General features: G+C 49.5%; 1 protein-coding gene across 4 annotated transcripts in view; it reads right to left on the reverse strand.

Annotated features, from left to right (window-relative positions):
- SAG (S-antigen visual arrestin) overlaps positions 1–26,032 on the reverse strand; it is a 35,494-nt gene that overhangs the window by 3,583 nt on the left and 5,879 nt on the right. For 2 of the 4 annotated variants that reach the window (XM_082690658.1, XM_082690655.1), the window contains exons 2-13: positions 23,460–23,594; positions 19,461–19,521; positions 16,990–17,034; positions 15,141–15,334; positions 13,279–13,338; positions 11,782–11,858; positions 10,757–10,892; positions 10,147–10,231; positions 7,502–7,574; positions 5,453–5,590; positions 2,196–2,273; positions 1,344–1,367 (exon numbers count right to left, since the gene is read on the reverse strand). In XM_082690658.1, coding sequence (XP_082546784.1) covers positions 1,344–1,367; positions 2,196–2,273; positions 5,453–5,590; positions 7,502–7,574; positions 10,147–10,231; positions 10,757–10,892; positions 11,782–11,858; positions 13,279–13,338; positions 15,141–15,334; positions 16,990–17,034; positions 19,461–19,521; positions 23,460–23,534 — 1,046 coding nt within the window. In that variant the 5' untranslated portion in view covers positions 23,535–23,594. The remainder of the gene's footprint in view (positions 1–1,343; positions 1,368–2,195; positions 2,274–5,452; positions 5,591–7,501; positions 7,575–10,146; positions 10,232–10,756; positions 10,893–11,781; positions 11,859–13,278; positions 13,339–15,140; positions 15,335–16,989; positions 17,035–19,460; positions 19,522–23,459; positions 23,595–26,032) is intronic. The other 2 variants (XM_082690657.1, XM_082690656.1) reach the window with 1 other exon arrangement.

Genomic DNA, 26,032 nt, shown 5'->3' on the forward strand with positions numbered 1-26,032 from the left:
GCATGGCGGAGACTGCTGAGTTTCGTAGGCTCATTACCCTTCCTTCTGGTTATTAGGTCCAGTGATGAGCTCTGGTGGGTAGAGGAGAGGTAAAATCATGGCGAAGGGACAGTTTTGGGGAGAAAAAAAAAAGACCTTGCCAAAATGGACGTGACTTTTTATGTGTTCACTCTGTCAACAGTCACATAGTTGATTGCTAGAAAGCAGAAGAGAAATGAGCAGCACCCGCCACTCCAAATTCCAGAAGCTGAAGGGCTTCAGGGTGACTTGGAATTTATACAAAAAGAAGGAAGAAAGGACTCAGGACGGAGAACAGAAAGCAAATCTGGACCAAGGAAGAACAGAAAGGAAGGAGTGAAAAAAAGCAAGGGTCACTCCTTCTTTCACCCACGTTATGGCTTTGGTTAAAGCGTAACTGTTTACAGGGCCACTCTGGTCAGACCCAAGTGCAGATGAGGTCTGGGTTCTGTGTCAGGAAGGGAGACAGTAAGAGCCAGGATGACAGAGCCTGAAAGGTCAGTGGCTGCATTGGACGTGGCTTTGGGCCTGACGCCTTGGGCACCATCTGAAAAAGGGCAGCTGTTAGAATTCACAAGAGCCGAATGGTAGAAACAACCCAAATGCCCACCAGCTGCTGAAAAGAGGACCCACACATGATCTGTCCACACCGTGGGATATTACTCAGCCATAAAGAAAGAATGAAGAAGTGACTCAGGCTATAACATGGATGAGCCTCAAAGACTTGGTACTCAGTGAAAGAAGCCAGTTGCCCAAAGACAGATACCATCCAATTCCATTTGTGAAATCGCCAGAAGAGGGAAATCCATCATGATAGAAAGATTAGTGGTGGCCCTGGGTGAGGAAAAGGGGGGGGGGGGATGGCAGAGACCACTTAATAGGTATGGGGTTTCCTTTTGCAGTGGTAAAAATATGAAGGAGCCAGAAAGCGGTGATGGTTGCACAATATTTTAAGTGTCCTTGATGCCACTACACTGTACATTTTAAATGGTTCAGATGGTAAGCTTCATACACACAGACACAAAGGCAGCTGCTTGGAGTGGACCAGTTTTCTGAGTGTGTGTGCATGCGTGTGTGTGTGTGTGTGTGTGTGTGTGTGTGTGTCCTCACCCAGGGGAGGCTCAGCTATGGTCTGGAGGAAACATTTCTAGCCTCACATCAATTAGGCAACATTCACAAGATGCCTCCAGAAGGCAGTGGGCCTCATTTCATAACACCTCTGAGCATAACTGTCAGCAAATCAGATTTCACTGTTACTATCTTGAACCCCAGATTGGTTTCCTATGACATACTGAGAACCAAGGATGAAAAGTGACAAGGCTTACCTGGAGGTGAGTTCTCCCAGAAAGCTAGGAAACAAATGCAAAACAGGGCTGGTGAGTGTCCCAGTGATACTACAACCTTATTCCCCATTATTCAGAGATGGACATGTCCCAGGCACACTCCGCACTCACAGCTTATGGGATCCTTGCAATCCCATAAAATTCAACTTGACTCTTCCTCTCTACTTGTGATGTCATCTCTTTCTCAAGTGGATTTACTAAAAAGAAGAATCCCTTAGGTCTAAGCCCTGAGGTTCAAGAATAAACCATAAAAGTCTTTGTGGAATACCTGTTATTCACTTATCTTGACACTAAAAGAAACTCTAACATTTTAGATCCTCTTGGAGAAAATCAAAGGTAATTCTGCTCGCTTTGAAAACCACTACAACTACAAACACTGGGGTAACACAATTTGTAAAATCAACCCATGCTTTACTTTGTTGTTCCAGCCAAAACTGGGGGGATTCTTTATCGACTTAGAATCATAGAAGATGCAAAAATGGAGATCTACAGAGAATTTGTTTGGCTGCTGCCTTCTTTCCTGAAGTGTGATGTAGCACCAAATGGATTTCCCTTTTTTGCGTATCAGCTTCTACCCTATGAGCGGATGGGCATGCACTTCCGCCAAGTAGAACTAACGTATTTCATAGTTTGCTCCTTCTACTTTTTTCCACGTGACGTCAGACCAAACACAATCAACAACGAGACAAACAGAATCTCTCCAAAACTCTCCTTGGTCATCCATAGAATTTGTAGATCTTTCCACCTTGCTGGTTCCCAATCATTCAGGAAAGGAAGAGTTCAGAAGGGGAGAGGCCAAGACAGAGCCCACAGTGTTGGTTCTTGGACACTCACCCTGACACCGTGAGCTTCACTTTGATATGGTAAGACACCAGGATGCCCAGAACAGTCCGGTCTATGCCCTCCTTTATTCTGCTCAAACAGAAAGGAAAAGTGGAAAATTGCAGAGGAACAGCAGAAAGCAGAGACTGGATGAGAAAACCCTTCATTCCAGACAAGCCTGTTATAATGGGTGCATCTTCTTAAGGAACTGGTGAATTCAACCAAGCTGTCAGTCCTAGAACTTTCCATAGTCAGGGAAGGGGATTCCTTTCCTGCATTGGAGTTCAGGATTCCCCCAACTTCCCCCGGAAGTTCAGAGTGCAGAATGTGCTTCCTGGTTCTTCCTGCTCTGTCTCCATTGATGTTCACACACCTGCTTATCAGGCAGAAATGCATCCCCCGCCCCCACCACCTCATCATCCTGCGCTCCTCCCTCTGTCCTACCTGCCATCCCTGGCCAACCACTGAGTCCTCCAAAGGCTTTTTGTGCCTCCATTATCTCAATAACTTACCTCCCATAGGCCCGGCCTCTTCCCTGACCTCTCAGCCACTGTGCAGCCAGAAAGCCCCCAGGGGTCAAGCCTCAGCATGGCCTGGCAGGCAATCTGTGATCTGGCCTTTGCCTGCCTTTGCCACCTCACACCCTGCTATGGTCCAGTGTCTCCCGTGCACCAGCCTCACCACACACAAGCCTGCCCTGGAATGCCATCCTCCTCTGTTCTCTAAGGCCTCAAGTTGAAGTTGACCCTCCTTTGTGAAACCTTCCTGGCCACCTGCCATCAGCACAGGTCTCCATCCTTTGTGCTCCGGCCTCAGCACCCAGAATCATGTCTAAATGGATGAATGTAGTGCATGAGGCCATCGCCTGTGTCCCCAAAGAAAGTGCCACCTAACTTTCCCCATAGAAACTCCATTCCAGGTTCTACTAACAGGTGCTGAGCTCCCACTGTCTGACAGGCACCGTGCTGGATGTTCTAACACATTATTATCTCATATGGCATCTATTGCAGGAGCATTAAGTAGTTCAGGATGCCCAGTCACAGGAGTTAAGGTCTGAAAAACACCATGACACACTTGCTAGAACAATGTGAATGACAACAGACAAACATGGCCGAGGGAGCTGAAGGCTTCAGGCCGAAGGCAGGGCATGATTGTGCTGAGAGGTCTGAGAAGGTCTGAGAGTGCAGGGCAGGCTCTGGGCCCAATGACCCCATCCTGGGATCCCTCTCATGGGAGGCACCTTGGACATTGCTCCCAGGGCCACGATGCCCTCCAAAGACTCCATCGGCTCCTTAGTGCCTGGAGCTCCTTGGGGAAGGCAAATACCTCTATCTGGAATCATGGGACGTGGTCAGTTGAGAGAGGTGGACATCAATGGGGACAAAAGGAGGATGCAAGCTTGAGACCCCACCCCATTGCTAGGCTTGACTGTCTGACTTGTACTGAATGGAGGCGAAGAGCTGGGGGGAGAGAATATGCTTCATCTCATGCCTAAGAATACTCTGTAAGCCTCCCCTCCACCAGCTTCCTTGAATGGAAGAGTCTCTCTGTACCCCCACTCGCTCTCTCTCTCTCAATCTCTCTCTCTCTCTCTCACACACACAAACACACACGGGTTCTGCTGTGGTTGTCACTTTCCAGGCCCCTGAAAGGCAGCCCTGAAGCTGGGGCCAAAGGAGGGACTCAGGGTTAAAAGTGGCCTTTGCTCTGTCATTAACCGACCAGGTGACCTTAGTCAAGCCTTTCCTTCTGGCTGAACTTCAATTTCCTCATTCATAAAATGACTATAAATTCACCTTCCTCACAAAAGTATGCAGGACTTACATGGTTGTGAAACAGTCCACAAACCACACAGCATTTTTACAAATGTGGCGTTCCACTGTTGGGGTCTTGATGGCCACCCCTGGAATAAGCTGATCTAGTGTCAGCGCGCCTGCCGGTCACCCTCCCAGACCTTCACCAAAGTGTCTTAGAATCAAACATCCCAACTTAGCAAATTATTCTCAGAAAATCCATTGACTCCACTTACTGCCAAATGTTTGCTGACCCTACTCTTGTCTTGGAGAATAGCTGTTCCTGAGCTACAGGGTCATGGAGGTCAAGCAGGAAAACCTCTTCCAAAAGGCATCCCCTTGCAGGTGGCCTAGTGGGGCCACAGAGGGAGCCCGAGTGCATCACATGGGGGATGGCAGGGAGTGGGCCTCAAGCCCTCCCCCAAACACTCAGGGTCCCAGGAATGGAAGTCTCGAAGGCTGCCTAGAAGTGGCAGTGGATAGCTGACCTTGAAGCCTCCCTCCTGTTTGTGCTAGATCTGCTGGTTCTTTGAGTTGGGGTCAGCAGAGCAGTGTTCAGCTTCATTGAAATTTAATTGACACCTGCAGCTATCAGGACCTCCCGTTCTTTACCTATCCTGGTGGAAATGAATAAATGACATTTCCATCATGCACGAGGCCACCTGTATTACTCAGTTTATTTATTTTTTTTAATTATAATTTTCTAAATCGGCTCTATGCCCAATGCGGGGCTCGAACACATGACCCCAACATCAAGAGTCACGCAAGCTACGGACTGGGCCAGCCAAGTGCCCCTGCATCACTCAGTTTCTGTGTTTAGGGTACTATACTAGCTAATGCTATTTTTTTAAAAAAGATTTTATTCATTTATTTGACAGAGATTACAAGAAGGCAGAGAGACAGGCAGAGAGAGGAGGAAGCAAGCTCCCTGCTGAGCAGAAAGCCCGATGTGGGACTCGATCCCAGGACCTTGGGATCATGACCTGAGCCAAAGGCAGAGGCTTAACCCGCTGAGCCACCCAGGCACCCCACTAATGCTATTTTTAGAAGGTAATGGCTGACATTTTTGGAGAACTCACTGTGTACTCAGCCCCACATTTTACATGGATTGTCTCCCGTAATCCTTGTAAACCACCCCATGAGAAAAGGCAGCACCCACACTGTACGGACAGGAAAACCGAGGTTCTTAGACAGCTCGAGTCATTTGTCCAAGGTAGCCCAGACTGTGCGCAGTGGAGCTGGGGTTTGGCATGAGGCCGCCTCCAGAGCTCACTCCCCTAACCACCATGTGACACCAGGGGAGAGAGCGTGGGCCCGCCTGGGCCACGGAGTCTTCACTCTGCGCCTGGAGTGACAGCCATCAGATCAGGCTCCTTGCAAGCCTGTGAACCCAGGGGGTGTGATGAGAAGGGGGCAGACCAGCACCACCTGTGCACTGAGTCTTGGGGGCTCATCTCCTGAGCTATGAGGACTCACATGGTGCTGGAGGCAAGGTTCGTGTCCTCATGCTTGATCTTCCCATCCAGGGCGATGCCCCGTCTTTCCCGGTTGTTGGCCAGCAAGGGCACCAGTGTCAGTGTCGTGGTCAGAGTGCTGTTTGGTAGCACTTTTTCTCTGTAGGAAGAAAGGCAGAGTGGATATTTGGCTAATAGTTCTTAGGGCTATGAAGCCACCACCAGTCCCATGAGACGCTATCTGCCATCAAGCATGTTCCAGGATCCAAGTTCCCTCGGACTCACGGGGAAGATAGTTCAGGTATCGGTGCCCTTGCCTTATGAGAAATACTAGTGACATCTCAAAACGGTCTGGCAACAAGTCCCTCATCCTCCACTGAGTCACTGAGTTTCTAGAGTATTCTGTGGGGTTAAATGAGACTGACTAACACAAGGGTCGGGGATCACAGCAGTTTCCACCTGCCACCACACAGTGGGCTGCAGGCTCTCCGGCCAGTGCCAGCAAGAAGCCACAGCTGGAAATGGCCTGTCACTAAGAGCTGTTGCTTGTCAGAAGGATCCACCTGTTTGAAGAGGGTGCAGTGGGGCCCTCCGTGAACCATGCAGACCGGACTGGTTTTGTTCAAAGCACATGGTGCTCTGTCTCTCTCCTGGTTCTTCCCTGTCACTGGGTCACTGGTCAGGTGTTGTGTGTCTCAGCCCTAGACAGACACAGGGAACCTGTGCCAAACTGTGGGTCTGCAAGTCAGGAATGGAGCTGGGGACAGAGCAGCAAGGTTTTGCCAGGTCTGGAGCATCCCTGACTCCTGGAGGCCGCAGAGGTTGGCCCTGCTGGTCACCAGCAGGCTCACACCACACCTGCACCCAGAGTTGTCCACACGGCCACAGGGCCCGGCCAGCCAGCTAGTTGCCTGTGTCCCCACTCCTGGTGCAGCCTCCCTCCTCATACCCAGCCAGGAGAAGGCAGGGAGTGGCCCTAAAAACACTGCCCAGGAGTGAGCCCCAGGGTCCTGGGAGCCCCAGGGTTCAGGGACAATGCCTTGGGCTCTGCAGCCTCCAGACTGGCTTCTGGTCTGAGACCCACAAGCACAATCTAGCTCAGCTTTCAGGTTCCCTGCCTCCCACTCTTGGTCGCCAGTGTCCTGGGAATCCTTTGATCCAAAATGCACTGAATTGCTGAAAAGAAGTCCAGATAATGGCCTATGCCCCATGATGAAAGGAGAAAATGGTCCCTGGCTGAGTTCTCCCCTCAGATAGCCCCCCACCAGCAGCACCAAGGGAGCAGCCGAGGAGCTCCAGCTCTTTCCTGCCTCCCTCCCTTCTGGACCTATATTTAAACTCGGGTCCAGATCTGCTTTGAGTAATAGTTTATTCTAAAATTGTCTTTTAAAGTTTACGTCATGTTCTCTGGCTGAATCAGGTTGTCTTTGCTCACAGGCCCCCTGCTTGTAGTTCTGGTGATGTTTTTTGCATACAAAAAAACATCAGACACATCAGTGACACAAAGAGGGAAAGACCTGCCCGAGTGACCCTCTTGGGGAAGCGTCACCCCCTGTGTGTAACCTATGTATGAATGAAGAGCAAGGAGCAGGACTGGGCAGGTCTCTCTCTATTCCTTGGCTTTCGATTTTAATGAAGGGAGAGAAATGGTTCATGACGCTGGGCTCAGAAGTGACTTATCACTGGAACCCGGCTGTCCCTGGTACCACATTTTCAAATCAAAAGACAGAGAGCCCTTGGCTGGGCTCACAGACAATTGGATTGTCTGCTCTGGGGCCAGAAATCATATCAGATTCCTCTGGACTTATTCCGAGCAAGAGAAAGTTCCAGCTGTTCCCACTGTGACATTTCAATCTTTATTTCTCTCTTTTCCATTATTTCTTGTGAGGGAGATCTCTGGGAACTCTTGCGACTGAGAACAGAATTGACTTGCTAACTTTCTTCGCAGCCCTTGAAGTGAGAAAAGGGGAAGGAAGGGAAGCATCCTACTTCCCTTTCAGGGTGAGCGAAAGGGGAACTTGACAAGGAAGCCTGAGCTGTTCCGGAAATAGAAACCCAAGAAGCTACTTACTGTGTTTCCTCCTGGGCCACCGGCTTGGTATAATAATCGCTCGAGTAGAGAACCACATTGGCCACTTGCTCCACTGCAAAGGGAGAACAGGGGTGGGTGACTCAATGTGGGGTCCTCCACGCACGTGCACGGCGCCTGCGGGGATGCGGTCAATTGTTGGAGTGTACTTCTCAGGCTAGGCTTTACGGCTGGGGTTTCTGAGTTCTGTCCCCAGGTCACTCCTCTTTGCCAATAATCTGCCCTGTGGCAGCTCAGCCCCATGAGCCAGCCTCCCTAAAATGGCACCTTCTAGAAGACTCCTCCCCGCTGAGCCCACACCCCTTCCAACACTATCTTATTTAATGAGAACCTTGTTCCAATTGTCCAAGCTTGAAACCATCTACCAGCAACATAGACCTGACTTGTGTATGTGGGTGTAAAAGTGGGCTCTGGAGCCAGAATCCTTGGGCTCAAATCCCAGCTTAGCTGTCAGCCGTGGGGTGTCACTTAACTCCTCTATGCTTCACTTTCCCCAGCAGCAAGATGGGGGTGACACTTGCATCTAACTTACATGGTTGTTGTGATGATCAAAAAAAATAAATTTTTACTCTCTATTCAAATCAAGTCTGAGGAGTAGAAGAAACAATTTGTGTGACACACTCAGCACAATGCCCAGCCTATAGAAAGCTACTAACATTTTTTTTTAAAGATTTAATTTATTTATCAGAGAGAGAGAGGGAGAGAGCGAGCACAGGCAGACAGAATGGCAGGCAGAGGCAGAGGGAGAAGCAGGCTCCCTGCTGAGCAAGGAGCCCGATGTGGGACTCGATCCCAGGACGCTGGGATCATGACCTGAGCCGAAGGCAGCTGCTTAACCAACTGAGCCACCCAGGCGTCCCAAAAGCTACTAACATTTTGCTTTGGAAATTTCAATAATTCTCTCAAAAAATGAATGGCTTTGATGTAAGAACTCATAAAGTTTTGAGAAATAATTTAAAACCAAAGTATCCGGGACGCGTGGGTGGCTCAGTTGGTTAAGCAGCTGCCTTCGGCTCAGGTCATGATCCCTGCGTCCTGGGATCGAGTCCCACATCAGGCTCTTTGCTCCCACATCGGGCTCCTTGCTCAGCAGGAAGCCTGCTTCTCCCTCTGCCTCTGCCTGCCATTCTGTCTGCCTGTGCTCGCTCTCTCCCTCTCTCTCTCTGATAAATAAATAAAATCTTTAAAAAAAAAATTAAAACCAAAGTATCCAATGATACTTTCTCAACCTTGCTACTTCTGGAATACTGTATTAGACACTACATATAACGCGCTAAATAATACCAGGTCCTACGAAGATGGAATGCGGATGAACTCGACCAACATAAGACAAAGCCATACGCACTTATATGGGCATGAAGAAAGCACTATAGTAATTCTTTAGTATGCATGCACCCTAACTCCTGAATCTTATTTATGATGCACATACACAAGGATAGAGGAAAGTGGTGTGTGACCCAAGTGACCAACCATCTTAATCTGCCTGGAGGTAGCCCAGTCTAACACTGGAGGGGTACGCAGCTGGCTCAGGCAGAAGAACATGCAATTCTTGATCTCAGGGTCATGAGTTCAAGCCCCACATTGGGGTAGAGATTATGTAAAGAAATAAAACTTTTAAAAAAAGAAAAGACAAAGAAAATCCTGATCAAGCCAGGACTGTTGGTCATCCTACAAACACTATGAGTCTGGCTTTGTCTTAGTCACTGAGTTTTGTTTGAGTCAGTGGTGAACTGAGAGGTCACCCTCCCTGGTCATTCTGTCATGTCTTTTTATTATTTTTTTTAAAGATTTTATTTATTTGACACACAGAGAGAGATCACAAGCAGGCAGAGAGGCAGGCAGAGAGAGAGGAGGAAGCAGGCTCCCTGCTGAGCAGAGAGCCCGATGTGGGGCTTGATCCCAGGACCCTGAGATCATGACCTGAGCCGAAGGCAGTGACTTAACCCACTGAGCCACCCAGGTGCCCCTGTCATGTCTTTTTTATGTAGCCCCTAGAAGACCATGATATCCAACCATCCCCTGTACTTCGATGCCCCCTGAGCTGAAGAAAGGGGTAGGACAGTAGGCAGGTTGTGCCTCGTGTGTAGTATCAGGCAAGGCTTGGGCCTCATGCTGTAGTAGGGCTTCACCATTTACAAAAGCACTTCCAGGCTCCAGTCCCTAGAGCCTCACATAATGCAGGAAGGTAGAGCAGGAACAGTGCCGTGGATGTTAAGGAATTCAGAGAGGTTGCACATGGCATGAGCCCACAAATTAGGCCCACTGTTCTCAGTCCAGTGCTTTCCCCCACTGTACTGTGCTGCCTCTGTCCACAAAATTTAATTCTGATCTGAGAAAGAAAACTCCTCCCATGCCCCCCCCCCCAATCTGGCGAGGGGCTCCTCTAGGGAGTGATCAAGGATTGTCAGGGATGTGTTTCAGGACAAAAGATAGCTCTAAGTAGGACACAAGGTAGCATGGGGTGACCCCTGAGGGTCCTTCCTCCTGTCCACGACAATAGAGGTAAACAGGCAGTGTCAAAGACCCAGGAGGGAGGCCTTATTTGCCCACAGGAGAGACCCTGGGGAAATAGGACCAGATGGAGAGATTCTAGAAGACTCTGCCTTCCCGTTTTGAGAAGTTCCTACCTAATGCTTTAATCTTCTTCACTGTCTTCTCTGTGTTATTGGTCACGGTAATCGTCACCGAAATGGGCTCCCCATGGAAATAGGTCTGAAACAGTTAGCAGTTAAATCAGAAAAGAGGAGCAGAGCATCATGGTATCGTGAATCTCATGGTTTTCTAGGTTTATCTCCATCCTTTAACCAGAATCAAAGTGGCTGAATTTCTACACTTTCAAGGAAGATAAAGGGATAGCAAGAGGGTTCCTTTAGAACACGGAACACGGTCTGCCTCGTCTGGGGCGCACTGAGGAGAATGGCAGTGACCAGGGTAGAGTGGAGCAAGGGTGCTCTGGCCTGGAACACCCAGTCCTGAGGGTCATGGCAGCGGTGGCCGTGGGGGGTCACCCCAAGTCACAAGGCCACTTGAGGCAGAATGAGTGCTGGGAAGGGGAGTCAGTGGGGAGCTCAGGGACAGGGCTCTCCTCAGCAGTGACTTCCTCAGGATCCAGGGTCTTGGGCGCACCCCTGCACACGCGTTCACAAACGGGGCTTTAACCACGCCTAGACACAAGACAGCTTCCTAACACACCCGAGGCCTGCTCCCAGGCAGGGCCCAGTGCTGGCTGCGGCTCACCTCTTTGTTGAGGGAGACAGCCAGGTGCAAGGGCTTGTCTGACATGAAGAACTGCCAGGAGGACTCAGCCTGGGGCTGGGGACCCATCTTCACTGGGGCGTGCTGTACTTTCCGGATCAATAAACGCACGGAGCTCCTGTGGAAGACAAACATAGACAGTTCTGGGCTTCTGCCGGGTCTCCTCAGAGGGCGTCCAGGCCTCTGTCCCTGGCCTCACGCTGTGAAGCTTCAGGAACGCTCCCATGGGATGACGGTGTGGGCTTGAGGTCACTGCCACCCTCAGTCTCCAGGGCACAGCCAGGGAGTGACAGTGGGGGGGGGTGCTCTGTACACCTCACATGCGTGACATGCTTCCACACTCCCCACAAACGTGACTTGTTACTACAATTGCTATTTATTAGAACAAGGCTCCACAGCGTGTGTGTTGGGTGTAAGGAAGAGTGTTGAGGGCACAAGAGGAAGAGGGCACAATAGAAAACCTCATTCAGGTTCAAGAGGGAAGGTGAACGCTGGGGTCCACAAGGTCAGGGGGCTGGGGGGCGTCACTGCCTGACGGGCAGAGAGCCTCTGTCTGGAGTGACGAAATGTTCTGGGTGGGGACAGTTTGGGGTGCGGACAGCACACAGGGTTGTAAGTATGGTTCCACGACACAGGGGAAGTACTTAAGGCCTCCAAAGTGCACACTCAGAAATGGTTCCAACAGTAAACTTCATGTGGTGTATATTCATCACAGTGGAAGAATGACTGAGAAGAAGAAAACTGAAGAGAGAGGGAATCCAGGGCTGCTAGAGGCTTCTGTGAACCTTGAGGCTGCCAACCCCTCTGCCATTTTCCTTTTTTTCCCCAGATGATGAGCCACTGATCCTGGCCCCATGTGTAGACACCCTGACTGCTTGGGCCAGGCAAGCCCCATCTCCCTGGCTAGGCAGCTCTGTAGGGGGAGCTGAAGTGAGGGGCTGCTTCCTACCCCAGATCCTTGCCCCCCACCCTGGGTGCTGCCCCTTGACCCAGAGCTACACTCTTACTTCTTGGGCACTTTGTCCTCTTCGTCCTCAGCACTGTCTCTGGCGAATGCTTTGACCTCAAAGTCGACCCCACAGCACTGCAGAAGGCAAGAGAAGAGACAAGGCTTCAGTCCATGCCTCCCTTCCCGGCAGCTGGGATGGGGTCACACATCCCACTGGGAAGTTATAACAGCACTCCGTCTCTTTGTCTTAGCCATGTCCTTTGGAGGCCTACCCCATGATGGCTAGATGTGCCACGTGCAGAAAGAACAGAAGGAAAGAACGACATCAGGACAGGGAGCGTGCTGTGGCCCCGAGCTCCCAGGAAGATCATGTACGGTGTCCAGCCCTCCCTGCCCATTTAGTTATCCCTCTTTGTGTGACCCCACATGCATGGCACTGAGGTCACACCGTAGACACAGGTGCTCTCGGGGCTGGCAGGGGATCCAACCCTGGGGGGCCGGTTGGCCACACCCCGGTGTGGCCCGGCTAGAATGGGGGCCGGGTGCTGGCGGCTCTTCCAACTTCCAGCAAAGAAGCTGGAAATGGAATTGGGGGCAAAGTCTTCTGATTTTTAAACTGACTCAATAGCAATATGTTGTGTGGGCAGAACAAATGCCTCTGCCCCGTGGAGCTCCTCCCCAGCTGGCTCATCTCTGCACGTCAGCACACGCACTGCGGGCCTGGGGGTGGCACCGCGCTCACCAGGCGCCCAGAGGAAAGTACAGTCGGCTGAAGGACATGAAGTCGGTTGTGTTGACGATGGCATATGAGCCACAGCCTCATTGGTTCTACAGCTGTGGAATCGTGACAATTCTGAGATCTAGTTTAAAAATACACCAGTACGAGGGGTGCCTGGGTGACAACTCCTGGCGCACACTCAGCCCCTTTCCTTCTCTCCCCGCATGGGAGCTTGTGCTTGGCCTACCCAACCCCTCTCTGTGTAGTGGCCAGGGTGCCCTTGGGAAGCCCAAGAGAGCACCTACTGCTCAGAGCCCACCAGTGGCTCCCTGCTCACTGAGAAATGGCCCCAGGGTCCACACCTCCCCACACCTCTGACCTACTCTCTCCATTTCGCCCTGCTCCTCCACCCCAGCACACCAGGCAACATGCCTCTCTCTCTGGAAGGCTCTCCCCTGGGATAGCATGCCTTCTTTACCCTCCTGGGGAGGTCTTTATACATCCTGAACAACTAACTACCCTGCCCCCCAGATCCCCCTTTGCCTCTCACTAGCCTCTTGTTCTCCAGGGTGCCTACTGTCCTTGGGTAGGCCCCGTGGACACCTGTTATTTCGTTTTTGCTGGATTCTCCCCAGGAACCTGTGGGGCCCACGAGGGGCGGGACTGATTAGTGTTCCATCCACAGGCTCCGTCCTGGCTAAAGGCTGCTAAAGAGAAGATTCATTGCAATGTCTCTCTGCTTTTGTGCATGTTTGAAATTGTCCAGAACAAAAGGCGATCTTTAAAAAAGTACATTGAAGGAATGGACGAGTCCACGGCCTTTCTTTTGGAACTAACCTTCCCTACGTCTTGCGGAGCGGGCTGTAGCATCACCGAGCAGGGTAAGTAATCAGGAAACTGTGGGAAGAAACAAACCAGTTCATTCAGAGGTGGTCACTCCACATGTAATAGGCACTCGATGTACAAAACTGGGAAGAGGAAGGAGGAGCAAACAAAACAACAACAAAAACCCACAAAAAGCAATGTTCACCCATATCGCCAGGACCCGGAATGACATCAGGAACGCGAACTTCCGAGAGTCCCGGGGGATCCCTCACACACGACTCTGCACGTACGTGTGTGTGTGTGTTACAGAGGTGAGACCAAGTGAGGCATGCGTCCTGTCATCTCCTTTGCTCCCATCCCCGCCCTCACCCTCCTCGGAGTGCATTAGGACCACTTCGCTGTGCCGTGAGTTGCACCACTCTTCTGGGCTTTGGTAATACCACATTGAATTTGGCCAGCCCCTTTGGTCGGCTGATGCTTCAGTCACTGGAACGTTGCTTTTCTGCCATGATAAGCAAGGGTGCCATAAACCTTCTTCATCTACCTCGGCACAGTTTTGTCCAATTAAATTCACAGGCTATGCTGCTAGGAAGGGAACCGTAGGTCAAAATCACATTTTTAAGGCTTTTGAGATGTGTTGGCATGTTATCTCTCCAAGGTGATGTCCCTTCACATTCCCAGTACCAGATTGCGAGAACATGCAGAACCACAAAACTGTTTCTTCAAGTGATTTAAAAAAAAAAAAAAAGTTGTAGAGTATGCACAATGTGAGACTTGGATTTTCAGCGTACTGTTTAGTGGTATGACATCCATCCACGCTGTCCTGCAATATTCCCAGCATCCACTCCCAGGAGGTTTTCACCTTCATGCACTGAAGCTCCAACCCTGGTCAATGCTAACCCCACACACTACTCTGTGCTCCGTGTCTATGACTCTCACTGCTCCAGGTTTCCCATGTAATTGGCATCAGACACTTGTATGTCTTTGTGTGTCTGGCTTCTGTCCCTCAGTCTAATGTTGTTGGGGTTCATTCGTGTTGCTGTGTGTGTCAGAATCTCCTTCCCTTTGAAAACTGAGCCATAGATCTTTGGAGAAATGTATAAACTTAAGACACATGAACATGGGACGCCTGGGTGGCTCAGTTGGTTGGACGACTGCCTTCGGCTCAGGTCATGATCCTGGAGTCCCAGGATCGAGTCCCGCATCAGGCTCCCAGCTCCACGGGGAGTCTGCTTCTCTCTCTGACCTTCTCCTCGCTCATGCTCTCTCTCAAATAAATAAATAAATAAATAAATAAATAAATAAAATCTTAAAAAAAAAAAAAAAGACACATGAACATGCTAGTAAAAGAAGTAGTGGCAGCTTTCCCGAGACTGAGTTCAAGCCCAAGCCTTTCAGAGGCACTGCCGGTCGCCAGGACTCCCCCAGCGAAAGATGGGGCTATTTATCTAGGGACCCAAGGCCCAGCAGTCAAGGCGAAGGACGACTTCTGACTTGAGTACGTTCTTCCGTCCGCCTGGCAGAGAGTTCTTTCATGTTTCGAGCTCCTCCGGGCCAACTGAGGGCCACTTCTTTCTTTTTATAGCCAAGCAAGTGAAAGAATAACCACCCATATAATTAGGTGGTCGGATGAAGGGAAATATTTAAACTGTAGGTTGAAGTGGTGCCTTCAGAGGCTGAGAGGCTATTTTCAAGGGCTTAAAAAAAGACAATCACAGCCTGTGCAATCTAGAATTTCCTCCAAGGAGGCAATTTGAAGGCCCACAAATGTGAAGTCCTTGCTCCATCCCTCTCCTTCCCTCCTGGTCATGCTGCAAGGTGCTGTGGGCGAAGGAACCAGGGCAGGGACCTGGACGGGGAGAGGAGTCACCCACCTTGAGCAGAAAGGGGTATGTGTTGCCTCCCAGCTTCTTCATCAGGCTCTCCTGCAGTTTTGTGGGGGCAGGGGTAGCCTCCACAGGTGGGAACACCTGGTGCTGAGAGAAGTACAGGTCCCTGCGGAAGCTCAGGCCGATCACGTCAATGTCCTCCTGGCCGTAGCGGAAGGCGCAGGTCAGAGACACATACACTGGAAGGGAGACGAGAGGAAGGTGGGCTTGTCCCATCGGCATGGCGCCCCCGCCTGGCCGGGTGAGCACGGGGCAAGCCTGGACACTGCCTGCCCCTCCCCAGCGCCCGCCCACCTGGAGCCTCTGGAGGGTAGGGGTTTTGAGAACCACACCACCCAGCCACTCAGATGCCTGCACACTTCTGGGGATCCAGCACCTTCGCTGGGGCTTGTGCTGGTTACTCTAAAGGCATATGTGAGTCAGAGGACGGGGAGGCACCTTCCATGAACCACATATTTTGGCTACAGACTCTCCTGTGTCCTCCATCCTACCACCCCCTTCTCTCTACCCACCAGCGTGGGGACCTCAGGAGGCTTTAGTAGAGAGTGAAGGTGGTCAACAGAGGGAAAGAGCGCTAGGGAGCAAGACAGATCCGTGCCAGAGAGGGGTAGGCCAGAGCTTCGGGACAGGGGCTCGTGGACCAGGAGGAGAGAAGCCACCAGATCCCAGAAACACTTCTTTCGCCTTGCTCGGAAACTTATCAAGCATTCTCTAAGTCAACACCTCTGAAAGTCCAGTTTGATTAAACAGACATAATCCATGCTTGAGACGGACCGCAAGGATTATAGGAAACTACAGCTTTGGGGTGTGGACTATTTACAACAGTCTGTAATGGGGTAAATCCAAGTGCACAACGTGCATTTTTCTTGAACAGAAAGCATATCAGAAGTCCTTGGAAGTCCTCCCTTGTGGATTTTGTCTGTGTCTTCACCAAAAGCTCAGAAGAGCCTGGGATCACTTGCCTATCCCTCAACCAATGTTTGTGAGGGGAAGGTACCCAGAGATGACCTGGCTTTATGCCTCCCTCACTGTACCCTGCTTTCCCTCAAAGCAGCGGCCCTTCTCTGACCAAGGGTGTGGGCTTTCAGGGGTCAGACCAGGCTCCTCCAGGTGCCCAAGAGAAGCAGGATGCCCAGGAGGAAGTCGGAGACAGTAGAAGAGGTGATTTTCAGCCCCATTTCTGCCATGCCCCTTCAGAGCTGCCACATCCATGGGTGGGACACATCCAGGGGTGGGAATAATTCCTGGTGATTGCCAGTAGCAACCACTCAAAAGGTATAGTTAGAATGGAACAGAGTCAGTGACATTATCATAAGGATAACTCAGGTCTGCCCTAATTTAGTTTCTACAACTATTATTAGTACCAAACTCCTTGCCCCACACATCACAGCTGCCAGAGATTTACAAGGATACTGTGATACTTTGCCTCAGAACCACCAGAGTAACCATTTAAAAAAAGAAAAGAAAAGAAACGTCCAGCAGGCTGAATTTCCCTCTTTGGAGATAAACCCACCAATGGGCCCTCCTGAGTTTTGCTGCTGGCCAGGGCACATGCACAGCTGGTGGAGGCCACGGACCTCGCTTCCACGCTCTGGCCACTATTTACTTACCCTGCTGCCCAGGACAAGTGTTTCCCTTGGGTCTTAACTTTCATCTGAGAAATGGAGACAATGAGCTCCAATGTGAACAGGACAGGGTTCTGAAGATTTTAATGAGGGAGTGTGGGAGCGCCTGGCAGTGATGGATGTGCGAGAGGGCACCAGCTGCTTCCCGGCTCCTCCTCCCCAGAGTCCGGACCAGACCTGCTCCTGGGAGGACAAGAAGCCCGGCTCACCTTTCTTTCCCTTCACAAGTTCGGGATCCACCAACACGACACCATCTAAACCGAAAGGGAGAGAGCAATGAGGGCGGAGAAAATGAAAGAAACCAGAGGACTTCTTTATATATTTATCTATGGTTTTTGTTTTGTTTTGTTTTGTTTTTAAGGAGGTTCCATGCCCAGTGTGGAGCCGGAAGCAGGGCTGAAACCCCGACCCCCCCCCACCCCCGAGATCAAGACCTCTTGAGCTGAGATCAAGAGTCAAGATCCTTAACCGACTGAACCACCCAGGTGCCCCTCTCTGTAGTTTTTAATTGCACAAGTAATCCGTGTTCATTATAGGAAAATCAGAAAGGGAAGGTAAGCAAAGAATAAAACAAAGTCAAATATCCACCACTCAGAGATCCCCATTGTCAAGATACTGGTGCAGAATTTTTTTACTAGATGTATATGCACTGATAAGGATGTTTTACTAAAAAAATGAGATCCCAATATACGTACAATTCAGTTAACTGCTTTTCTCATACAACTATAAATTGCAAACACCTATTCTTACACAAAGACTCACATAATACATACTCATCATTTTAATTGCCTCACGTGGCTCCACTGGATGGACATACCATAAGTTATTTAATTAACCCCCTCTAGTTAGGGCATTTTTTTCCAGTTTCCCTCATTATCATGAACAGGGTGATGAACATCCTCATAGATACATTTTTTTATCCATCGACAGTAGAACTGGATTTGGCTTTTGATGACATACTACCAGATGACCTTCCAGAAAGTACTCTGCCAAGGGACATTCTCACCCTCAAGTGCCTAGAAATGCCAGGTTTTTTACACTCTATTATAGTTGAAATCATTACAGATTCGCAGGAAGTTTCAAAGATAGTACAGAGAGGTCCTGTGCATCTTTCATTCAGTTTCTCCCAGTGGTTACATCTTAGATAACTATAGTACCATATCGAAACCAGGAAGCTGGCTGACACGGGGTACACTGTATGTGCAGGTCCAAGTCATTTTATCTCATGTGGCGGTTGACGGCTCCCTCACCAGAGAGCTCTCTCTCTCTGTTCATGCCCTCCCCGAACCACCCAGCTTCAGCACTGTCTCCTCCACGCCCCCTCCCAGCAAACACTGATCACTTTACCATTGCCATGATTTCATCATCCCTAAATTATCATCTAAGTGAAATCGTACAGCATTGTGGCCTTTTGAGGTCGCTCTTCCCACTCGGCATAATGCAGGATCCTGAGAGCCATACACTGTTGTTTGTTATCAGTGGCTCGTTCTTTTTTATTTCCGAGTAGGATTTCATGGTATGGTTGTGCCACTGCCCGTTTCAGCTGATTCACCTATTAAGAGACGTTTGGGTTCCTTCCAGTTTGGAGTGATCACAAATAAAGCTATCATAAACGATTGCACATAGGATTTTGTGTAGATGTGAGTTTTCACGGCTCTGGATGAGTGCCTGGGAATGCAACTGCTGGGTCAGATGGGAAATGTGTGTTTGATTTTTTTTTTTTTTAAAGATTTTATTTATTTATCAGAGAGAGAAGGGGAGAGAGCAAGCACAGGCAGACAGAATGGCAGGCAGAGGTAGAGGGAGAAGCAGGCTCCCTGCTGAGCAAGGAGCCCGATGTGGGACTCGATCCCAGGACGCTGGGATCATGACCTGAGCCGAAGGCAGCTGCTTAACCAACTGAGCCACCCAGGCGTCCCATGTGTGTTTGATTTTTAAAGGAACTGCCAAACTCTTCCAGAGTACGTGTTCCCTTTTACATTCCCGCCAGCAATGTATGAGTGATCCGGTTTCTCAACATCCTCACCACCTTTTGGTGTTGTCACTATTTTTCATTTTAGCCATTCTGACAGGGATATAATGAAATTCCAGTCCATAGTGGTTTAATTTGCATTTCCCTGCAAATGCAATGATAGCCAATGATGTTGATCATTTTTCCATGGGCTTCTTTGTCATCCATATATCTTCCGTATATCTTCTTCAAAGAACTGCTTTTTGGGTTTTTGGTGCATTTTCTTTCTTTTTATTATTATTATTTTTTTAATTTATTTGACAGAGTTCACAGGTAGACAGAGAGGCAGGCAGAGAGAGGAGAAAGCAGGCTCCCTACTGAGCAGAGAGCCTGATGCAGGGCTCGATCCTAGGACTCTGGGATCATGACCCTAGCCGAAGGCAGAGGCTTTAACGCACTGAGCCACCCAAGCGCCCCTTGGTGCATTTTCTAAGTGGATTTTACTTTCTTATTGCTGAGTTTCTTTGCATATTCTAGAGTCCTTTGTCTCCCCTACGCCCGGATATTGTTTCCAATCAGCCAATCGCTACCTCGCTGATGTTTTAATTTTCATTTCTTTGATCAGATTATCAGCAAAGCCCATTTGAAAAAATACAAAAGGAGCTGTTGTCTGATGGCTTTAAGGAAAACCAGAATTAAAATTTAAATCTTACTCCAAACTCAACTTACCCACAGGTTCTACTTGATCAATATGGTCTATATAGTCTCTCTTCCCCAGGTAGATGGTCACCTGTAGAAAGAAAAGATGCAGATTCTAAGTGGCCAAAGAACACTAGCACATTCATATTCAAAATCAGCAACAACCAAACCCCCCCACCCCAATAATCCCCAGACCTGGCAACAACTGACACATTTTGATTACTCTTTTATTTTTTTTAAGATTTTATTTATTTATTTGACAGAGAGAGAGACAGCAAGAGAAGGAACACAAGCAGGGGGAGTGGGAGAGGTAGAAGCCCCTTGCAGGGCTCGATCCCAGGACCCTGGGATCATGACCTGATTTACGACTGAGCCATGCAGGCACTCCACATCTTGATTAGTCTTGAGAAGACTTCCTGCCTGGCTCTGCCTCTTGCCCATTCCCTCCTCTCTCCCTGCTTGGCTGTGGGCAGACTATGGATTACAGGCAAGTTGGACTCTCTCCTCATTCCCATAAATTTGCTCCAAGGAAGTCTTCCCACCCCTTGGAATGGTTCCTGTTCTCCCACCTTTTCTCACCAAGCTCAGGTCTGACATTAACCAGGTGACCTTGTTGAATTCACTCCTAACACTTCAGTGGAAAGTTATACTTATGCAAATGAGGCTCATCCCAATGTTTAAGCCTCTTATTTCCGGCTGTGAATGAAAGGTTTCCCCTCCTCATTACAAGTATATCTGAACTGAGTCTAGAGGCAGGTGCTCCAGAGTCCCTGAAATCCTACCAGGTGAGCTGCTGGACAGATACACCTGAACCCATGCTCTGAGCAGGAGGGATGGGAGGGTTGGGGGCAAAAACCGCTGTTTCAGTCCTCCTCCTGTCTGCTGCATGTCCTTTGCAGTGAAGGTCTCTGCCAACCCCCTTGTGGAATAGCATGGGTCACATTCACCATCACTCATGCCCTAAACCACAGGACTGTGAGTGGCTTGATGGTGGGAATTCTTTCATCGTTCAGCCATCAAGTTTCTCCCACAGTACCTGGTGCACAACAGGATTCTAATCCACATTTGCTAAGGGCACCAATGAGCGAGTCCGTGCACTCTGCCTAGCCCCCCTTCTTCCCTAAGCCTCTTAAATTCATATTCTTATGTCCGTGAACTCCCAGAATCATTTCTGTTGGCATCCAATCATCTCCTATTTCCACCCCCTTGTATCAGACATCCTGGAGTGAATCCCTATACCTTCACGTTGTAGGACTGATGTTGAAGCACCCCAAGGACTACCTAGGCAGGTGGCTGGGCAGGAGGTAGGTGTTGGATGGTATGAGGATGTTTTGTGGACAAAACCAAAAAATCAGTGTATACAAAGCCCAGAATGCCTCTGGAACCAATGGCCACCAAATGGGAATGCAGGCTGAGGCCAGAAAGGGTCTTACAGGCCCAACTTTAAAGACTCTAGGAAGATATTAAAACATTTTTTATTTATTTTTATTTTATTTTTTTAAGATTTTATTTATTTATTTGACAGAGAGAGATCACAAGTAGGCAGAGAGGCAGGAAGAGAGAGAGAGAGAGAGGAGGAAGCAGGCTCCCCGCTGAGCAGAGAGCCCGACGCGGGACTCGATCCCAGGACCCCGAGATCATGACCTGAGCTGAAGGCAGCGGCTTAACCCACTGAGCCACCCAGGCGCCCCTAAAACATTTTTTAAAGATTTTATTTATTTGTGAGAGAGAGAGAGTGCAGGGGAGGGTCAGAGGGAGAGGGAGAAGCAGGCTCCCAGCTTAGCTGGGAGCCCAACAAAAGGCTCGATCCCAGGACCCCAGGATCATGACCTCAGCTGAAGGCAGGTGCTTAACCGACTGAGCCCCCCAGGTCCCCCCAATGTTGAAGCATTTTGAGCAGCATGAAAGGCCTGCAGCTAAACAACAGAGTATTTATCATGTCCCAGGTGCCAAGCTCAGCACTGACTACGTTATTTCACTGAATCCCCACAACTACTCTGTGAGATAGGAATTAGCCCCATTTTATGGAGGAGATGACGGCAGCAAAGTGGAGAATGAATGGACAAGGAGAAAGCCAGTTAGGCATTTGACTGTGGTTGGGAGTAGGGAAGACTAAAGGTAGGTGGAAAGAGTGTGTTTTCTTCTTTTTCAAGCTTTAGCTGTGGAGGAAGAGGAACTGGAGAGGCAATAGGGTCAAGGGGAGTTTGTTGGTTGCTGTCTTTAAGATGCATGAGGTCCATACTTGTTTGTATGCTCAGGCAAAGAACTGGGAGGGAGGGAGAGGCTGATGGTGGAGGACGCTAGGGAGAAGATGGCCCCTAAGGCCCAGGTGTAAATAGCATGAACCTCAGCTGGGAGCAAAGGGGCAGGAGCAAGAAGAGAAATGGGGCTGAACAATGTGGGACTGCAGCCCACTGGCTGCTTGTTCAACCAGCAAACCAAGCACCCTTCTTCCTGAATACAAGTTGCCAATTATGTTGAGGGTTTTACCATCCCCCATGGGGTGAGGCCAGCCCCGGAGGATGGTTCTTGATGGGTCTGATCCAATTATGATCATCCAAGTCCTTTGGCTCAGTACTGGTTTAGGCTGGGCATGAGACCCATTTTTGACCAATGAGATATGAGAGAAGTCTGCTGGAGGGCTGTTGGGAAACTATTTTCCCACTCTGAAGAAGAGATACCAGGAAGCAAGAGCCTCTTCCTTCTTTGGGAAGGAAGTGAGGGTGAGACGCCTGGAGCTAGGCAGCCATCTTGCCACCAGCTGGAGGATGAAGATCACAGAAGAGAGCAGAGTGGATAGAATCACCGAGAAAAGGGCCCAGGGCTCCTTGTGCACCATGCCTAGAGCCATACAGAAGTTGCAACTGGAATAGTCCTAATATGTGAGACATTAACAGAAGGACACCCCCCCCCATATACAACAGTTCTAAATTTCTTGGTTCAAAGGTTGTGTATTGATATGAGGGGGAAGAAAAGAGGGAAAATGACAGGGCCCGGAAGGAGTGGTTTCTCTCTTCTGCCAGAAGTCAAGACAAAGTGTGTTGGGAAGACTGCAAAGTTGGGAGAGAGTTTGGGGAATGGTTGAGGGGGTCCTCAAATCATCACCCCAAAGTGGAGTTCCTCAGCTGGGAACAGAAAGGGCAGAGAATGCCTGGTGCAAACCTGTTTCTCTTGTGTTGTGCTATGAGAATCAGAGAGTTTCCTCTGGGCCTTTGGCTTAACATTTAAGAAACTCAAAAGGAAAAATCCAAAATTCAGGTTTATAAAGCACAGAAAATAGAGCACATCTAGGCCATACACTGTGCCCCGATGGATTCAACAGTGGCGTCATCTCTGCCAAGCACACAAGCTGCCCAGATATGGGTACCATGTTCCCTTACCCAGTGGCCCTGAGCCAAGTGAGGACTGAGGGCATGGTGGCTGGGGTAGGCGCACAGAAGACAGAGCTGCCTTGGTCCAGCACTGGGGCTTTCCCCTGGCAGGCAATGAGATGACAAAAGACCAGATGAGTTACTATTGACAAAACAGTGTTTGGAATGTCAAGTCATTGGTTGAAGGGCAGCTAGGAAAAGAAATAAAATTGGAAGTAAGGGGGTGGGGGCTGAGAGACAGGAGAAAATTAAGGGTCTCAGAGTTAGGTTCTTTAGGAGACTGAAAAGAAGTTCTACATGTTCAATCCATTCATTCAATTATGTCTCATTGATCATTCATTGCAAAATAGAGACAGAACACAGACACGGAGCTTCCCTCAACCTCTCAGGATTCTGGTATAGATCGTGTCCATTTCTTTCTTTCTTTCTCTCTTTTTTTAAAAGCAATCTCTACACCCAACGTGGGGTTTGAACTCATGAGATTGGGAACTGCATGCTCAGCCAGGCGCCCTGGTTCTATTCTCAAGAAAGATCCTTAAAAAAAAAAAAAAAAAAAAAAAAATATATATATATATATATATATATATATATATATATATATATTTTTTTTTTTTTTTTTTCTCCCCCCCATCACGCCACTCACTTCTGTACCACTTACCGACTTGTCCCGGGAGACTTTCTTGAAAATCACGTGGTTTGGCTCAGACTTGCTGCCCTTCGCGCTGGCTGCCATGGTCCCTGTTGTCGGTAGCCGGCTTCTTCCACCTCAGAGTGTGCGTCTGGCGTCTGCGGCCTGCGGAGAGGTAAAACGATGCTGCGAGTGCAGTCAAGAACATTCTGGGTACAAAACCTGCTCATGAGATGCTGCACGCCCGGGAGACATTTCCTTTTATCTGCTTAACTATCGTTGTTTGATGAAATAAGGCTTTTGTCTTGTGTGTATGACTTGGGGGTAGGGGGTGCTTTTTTCCGAACATGTGTTTTCTTTTTCTCCATAAGCCTCAAACATTTCTTAGTAAACCTCAGCTAGAAGGTTTGCCTTCCTGACTAGCCTTTGGTAACAGGCACACTTCGCCAGGTTGGAATCAAAATTCTATCACGACGATGTCCCATGGTAATTAGAATAGGAGAGGTTCCCGAAAACCACAACATAACCACTTAGCAAATATCATTTGAAAATGTGTTAAATCCCCAGGAGTCCTGTCCTGCTCTCCCACCGCTCCCCAGTGTGGAAAAGGCCCTCTTAGCTGTCTGGACCTCAGCGCACCCTGAGTCTCATTAACAAGCAAAGTCTGTGCAACCACACGGAAAAGGTGCAAGTGAGACAGACTGACCACAGGAAAACACCGGTGGCCCTGCCCCTTGCTCTCCCTGTGTCTGCCCTGGAGGTCTGAGAAGCTTTGGATCAGGGGCCATCATGTACCTTGTTCAGCCAGCCAGAAGGGCCCAGGAGGCGAGGAGAGGGGCTCTGTCCCTCTGGGGAGAGCAGTCGGCCCCTGCTCTATGTAACCAGATGACCCTGTTGAGGTCCCTGGCTTGACGTGCGTGGGGGAATTTGTAGGGAACCTGGAGAGGGGGCCCACACCCGCGTCTCAATGTCCAGAAGCCAAATCCCATTTAAGGAGCAGAGTGGAAATGGGATTAGTGTTGAGACGGGTGAACTGGTGGTTTCAGCAGTTCTAGGCATTAGGCAAAGGCCTCTAGTCTCCTTCCAGAGGGGCTCACAGATGTAGGAGCTCCCGTGGGGAAGGCGTGGTGGGAGGGATGAGAGCTAAAGAAAAGCTACTTTCTATCCTAACCCTCTTTGGGTTCTGGAAATAGACTGATTATCCCTTCACTCCCAGTATCACCAGGACAGGGGATTTTCAAGTGCTCAACAGACTTGATTAAACTCAGCAGGCTGCTAATGCAACCTTGGGGGTGGGGGATAGAAACGAAAAGGTCAAGGGGAGATGTCAAGCTCGAGATGAGCCCTGGTCTTATAGAAGCCAAACCCATATGGGAAACAAAGACCAGAGGAAATGTAGAGAAAATTAACCGTCCTTATAACCTGCAGCCCACAGACAAATACTTGAGGTGGCAGGGTAGAATGGTCCTCCAGGAAGCTCCCATCTTAATGTTAATGCCTTGCTGGAAAGAAAAACCACCTTCGCTTGACAATAGTCAGGCCTCCAGGATCCTGTAAGTCTTCTTCAGCATCTGAAAATCTTTTCAGAAGTTCCCTTCGTCTTTACTTCCCCCAACCCCAAAGTGTATAATCAGTTGTTCCTCACAGTCCCAGGCCAGCAGCTCTTTCTGCCCATGGGTCCCGTCCCCAGGCTTTAATAAAATCATCTTTCGGCACCAAAAGCATCTCAAGAATTCTTTCCTGGCCTTCAGCTCCGGACCCCAACAACACTACTCCAAAAACACATCAGGACTAGAGGTTCCTCTCCCCGACCCCACGCCCTATTGATTATGGAGATGAATCTTGTCAGAGCTGCCCCCTCCCTACACTCCGCCTCCCCAGTGTCTCTGGAATCTGATCACATCATCCCATCCCCAGAGCCTTCTCCTGCGTCCCCAGCACCCCCTTTGCTTTCCTGGACCATAATGTCGCCTGCTGTCGGACTCTATCCATCTTCAGCTGCCAGGCCCTTCTGCACGTGGAAGAAGGCCCTTCTGAGCCCTGATCTGTCCTCTCCACTTAGTGTCTCCCACTGCTCTGAGAGAAGACACGGGAACCTGCTGCTTTCCACATTGTCCTGCACTGCATTCCGCCTACTCCCCCATACTGTTCTTTTTGCCTAGAACAATCCTCTCCTCTTTCCAAGTTGCTGACTCCTTTCACGCTTCAGGTGCTGGAAGAGAGGAGTCCCATCCTCAGGGGATCCTTTCCCAACCTCCCCCCCAGGCTGGGTTGGAGGCACAGTCACCTTTGACAACTGTGTGGGAAATTATTTCATGGTCTCTCTTCCCTTACTTGACTCTAGGCTCCGGGAGGGCAGGGGCCCGGCCCGTTGTTTCCCTCACCATTGCATTCAACAGCTGCTTCCAAGAACATTCAGGGAATAAACAGATGGGACACTGTGGCCATTAACACATTCACATATTGAACTTGACGTGGTGTCTGCGAATGAAGCAAGTCTAAGCAGAAAGCTTGTTCTAACATTTGAAATGCTAGCATGTGTGGAAACTTCCAGTGGCTTCCTCCTGCCTGGACAATGCCTGTGAGGCCCTCCAAGATTTGAT

Source organism: Mustela nivalis (genome assembly GCF_964662115.1).
Source record: "Mustela nivalis genome assembly, chromosome: 11".
Taxonomy (NCBI): Eukaryota; Metazoa; Chordata; class Mammalia; order Carnivora; family Mustelidae; genus Mustela; species Mustela nivalis.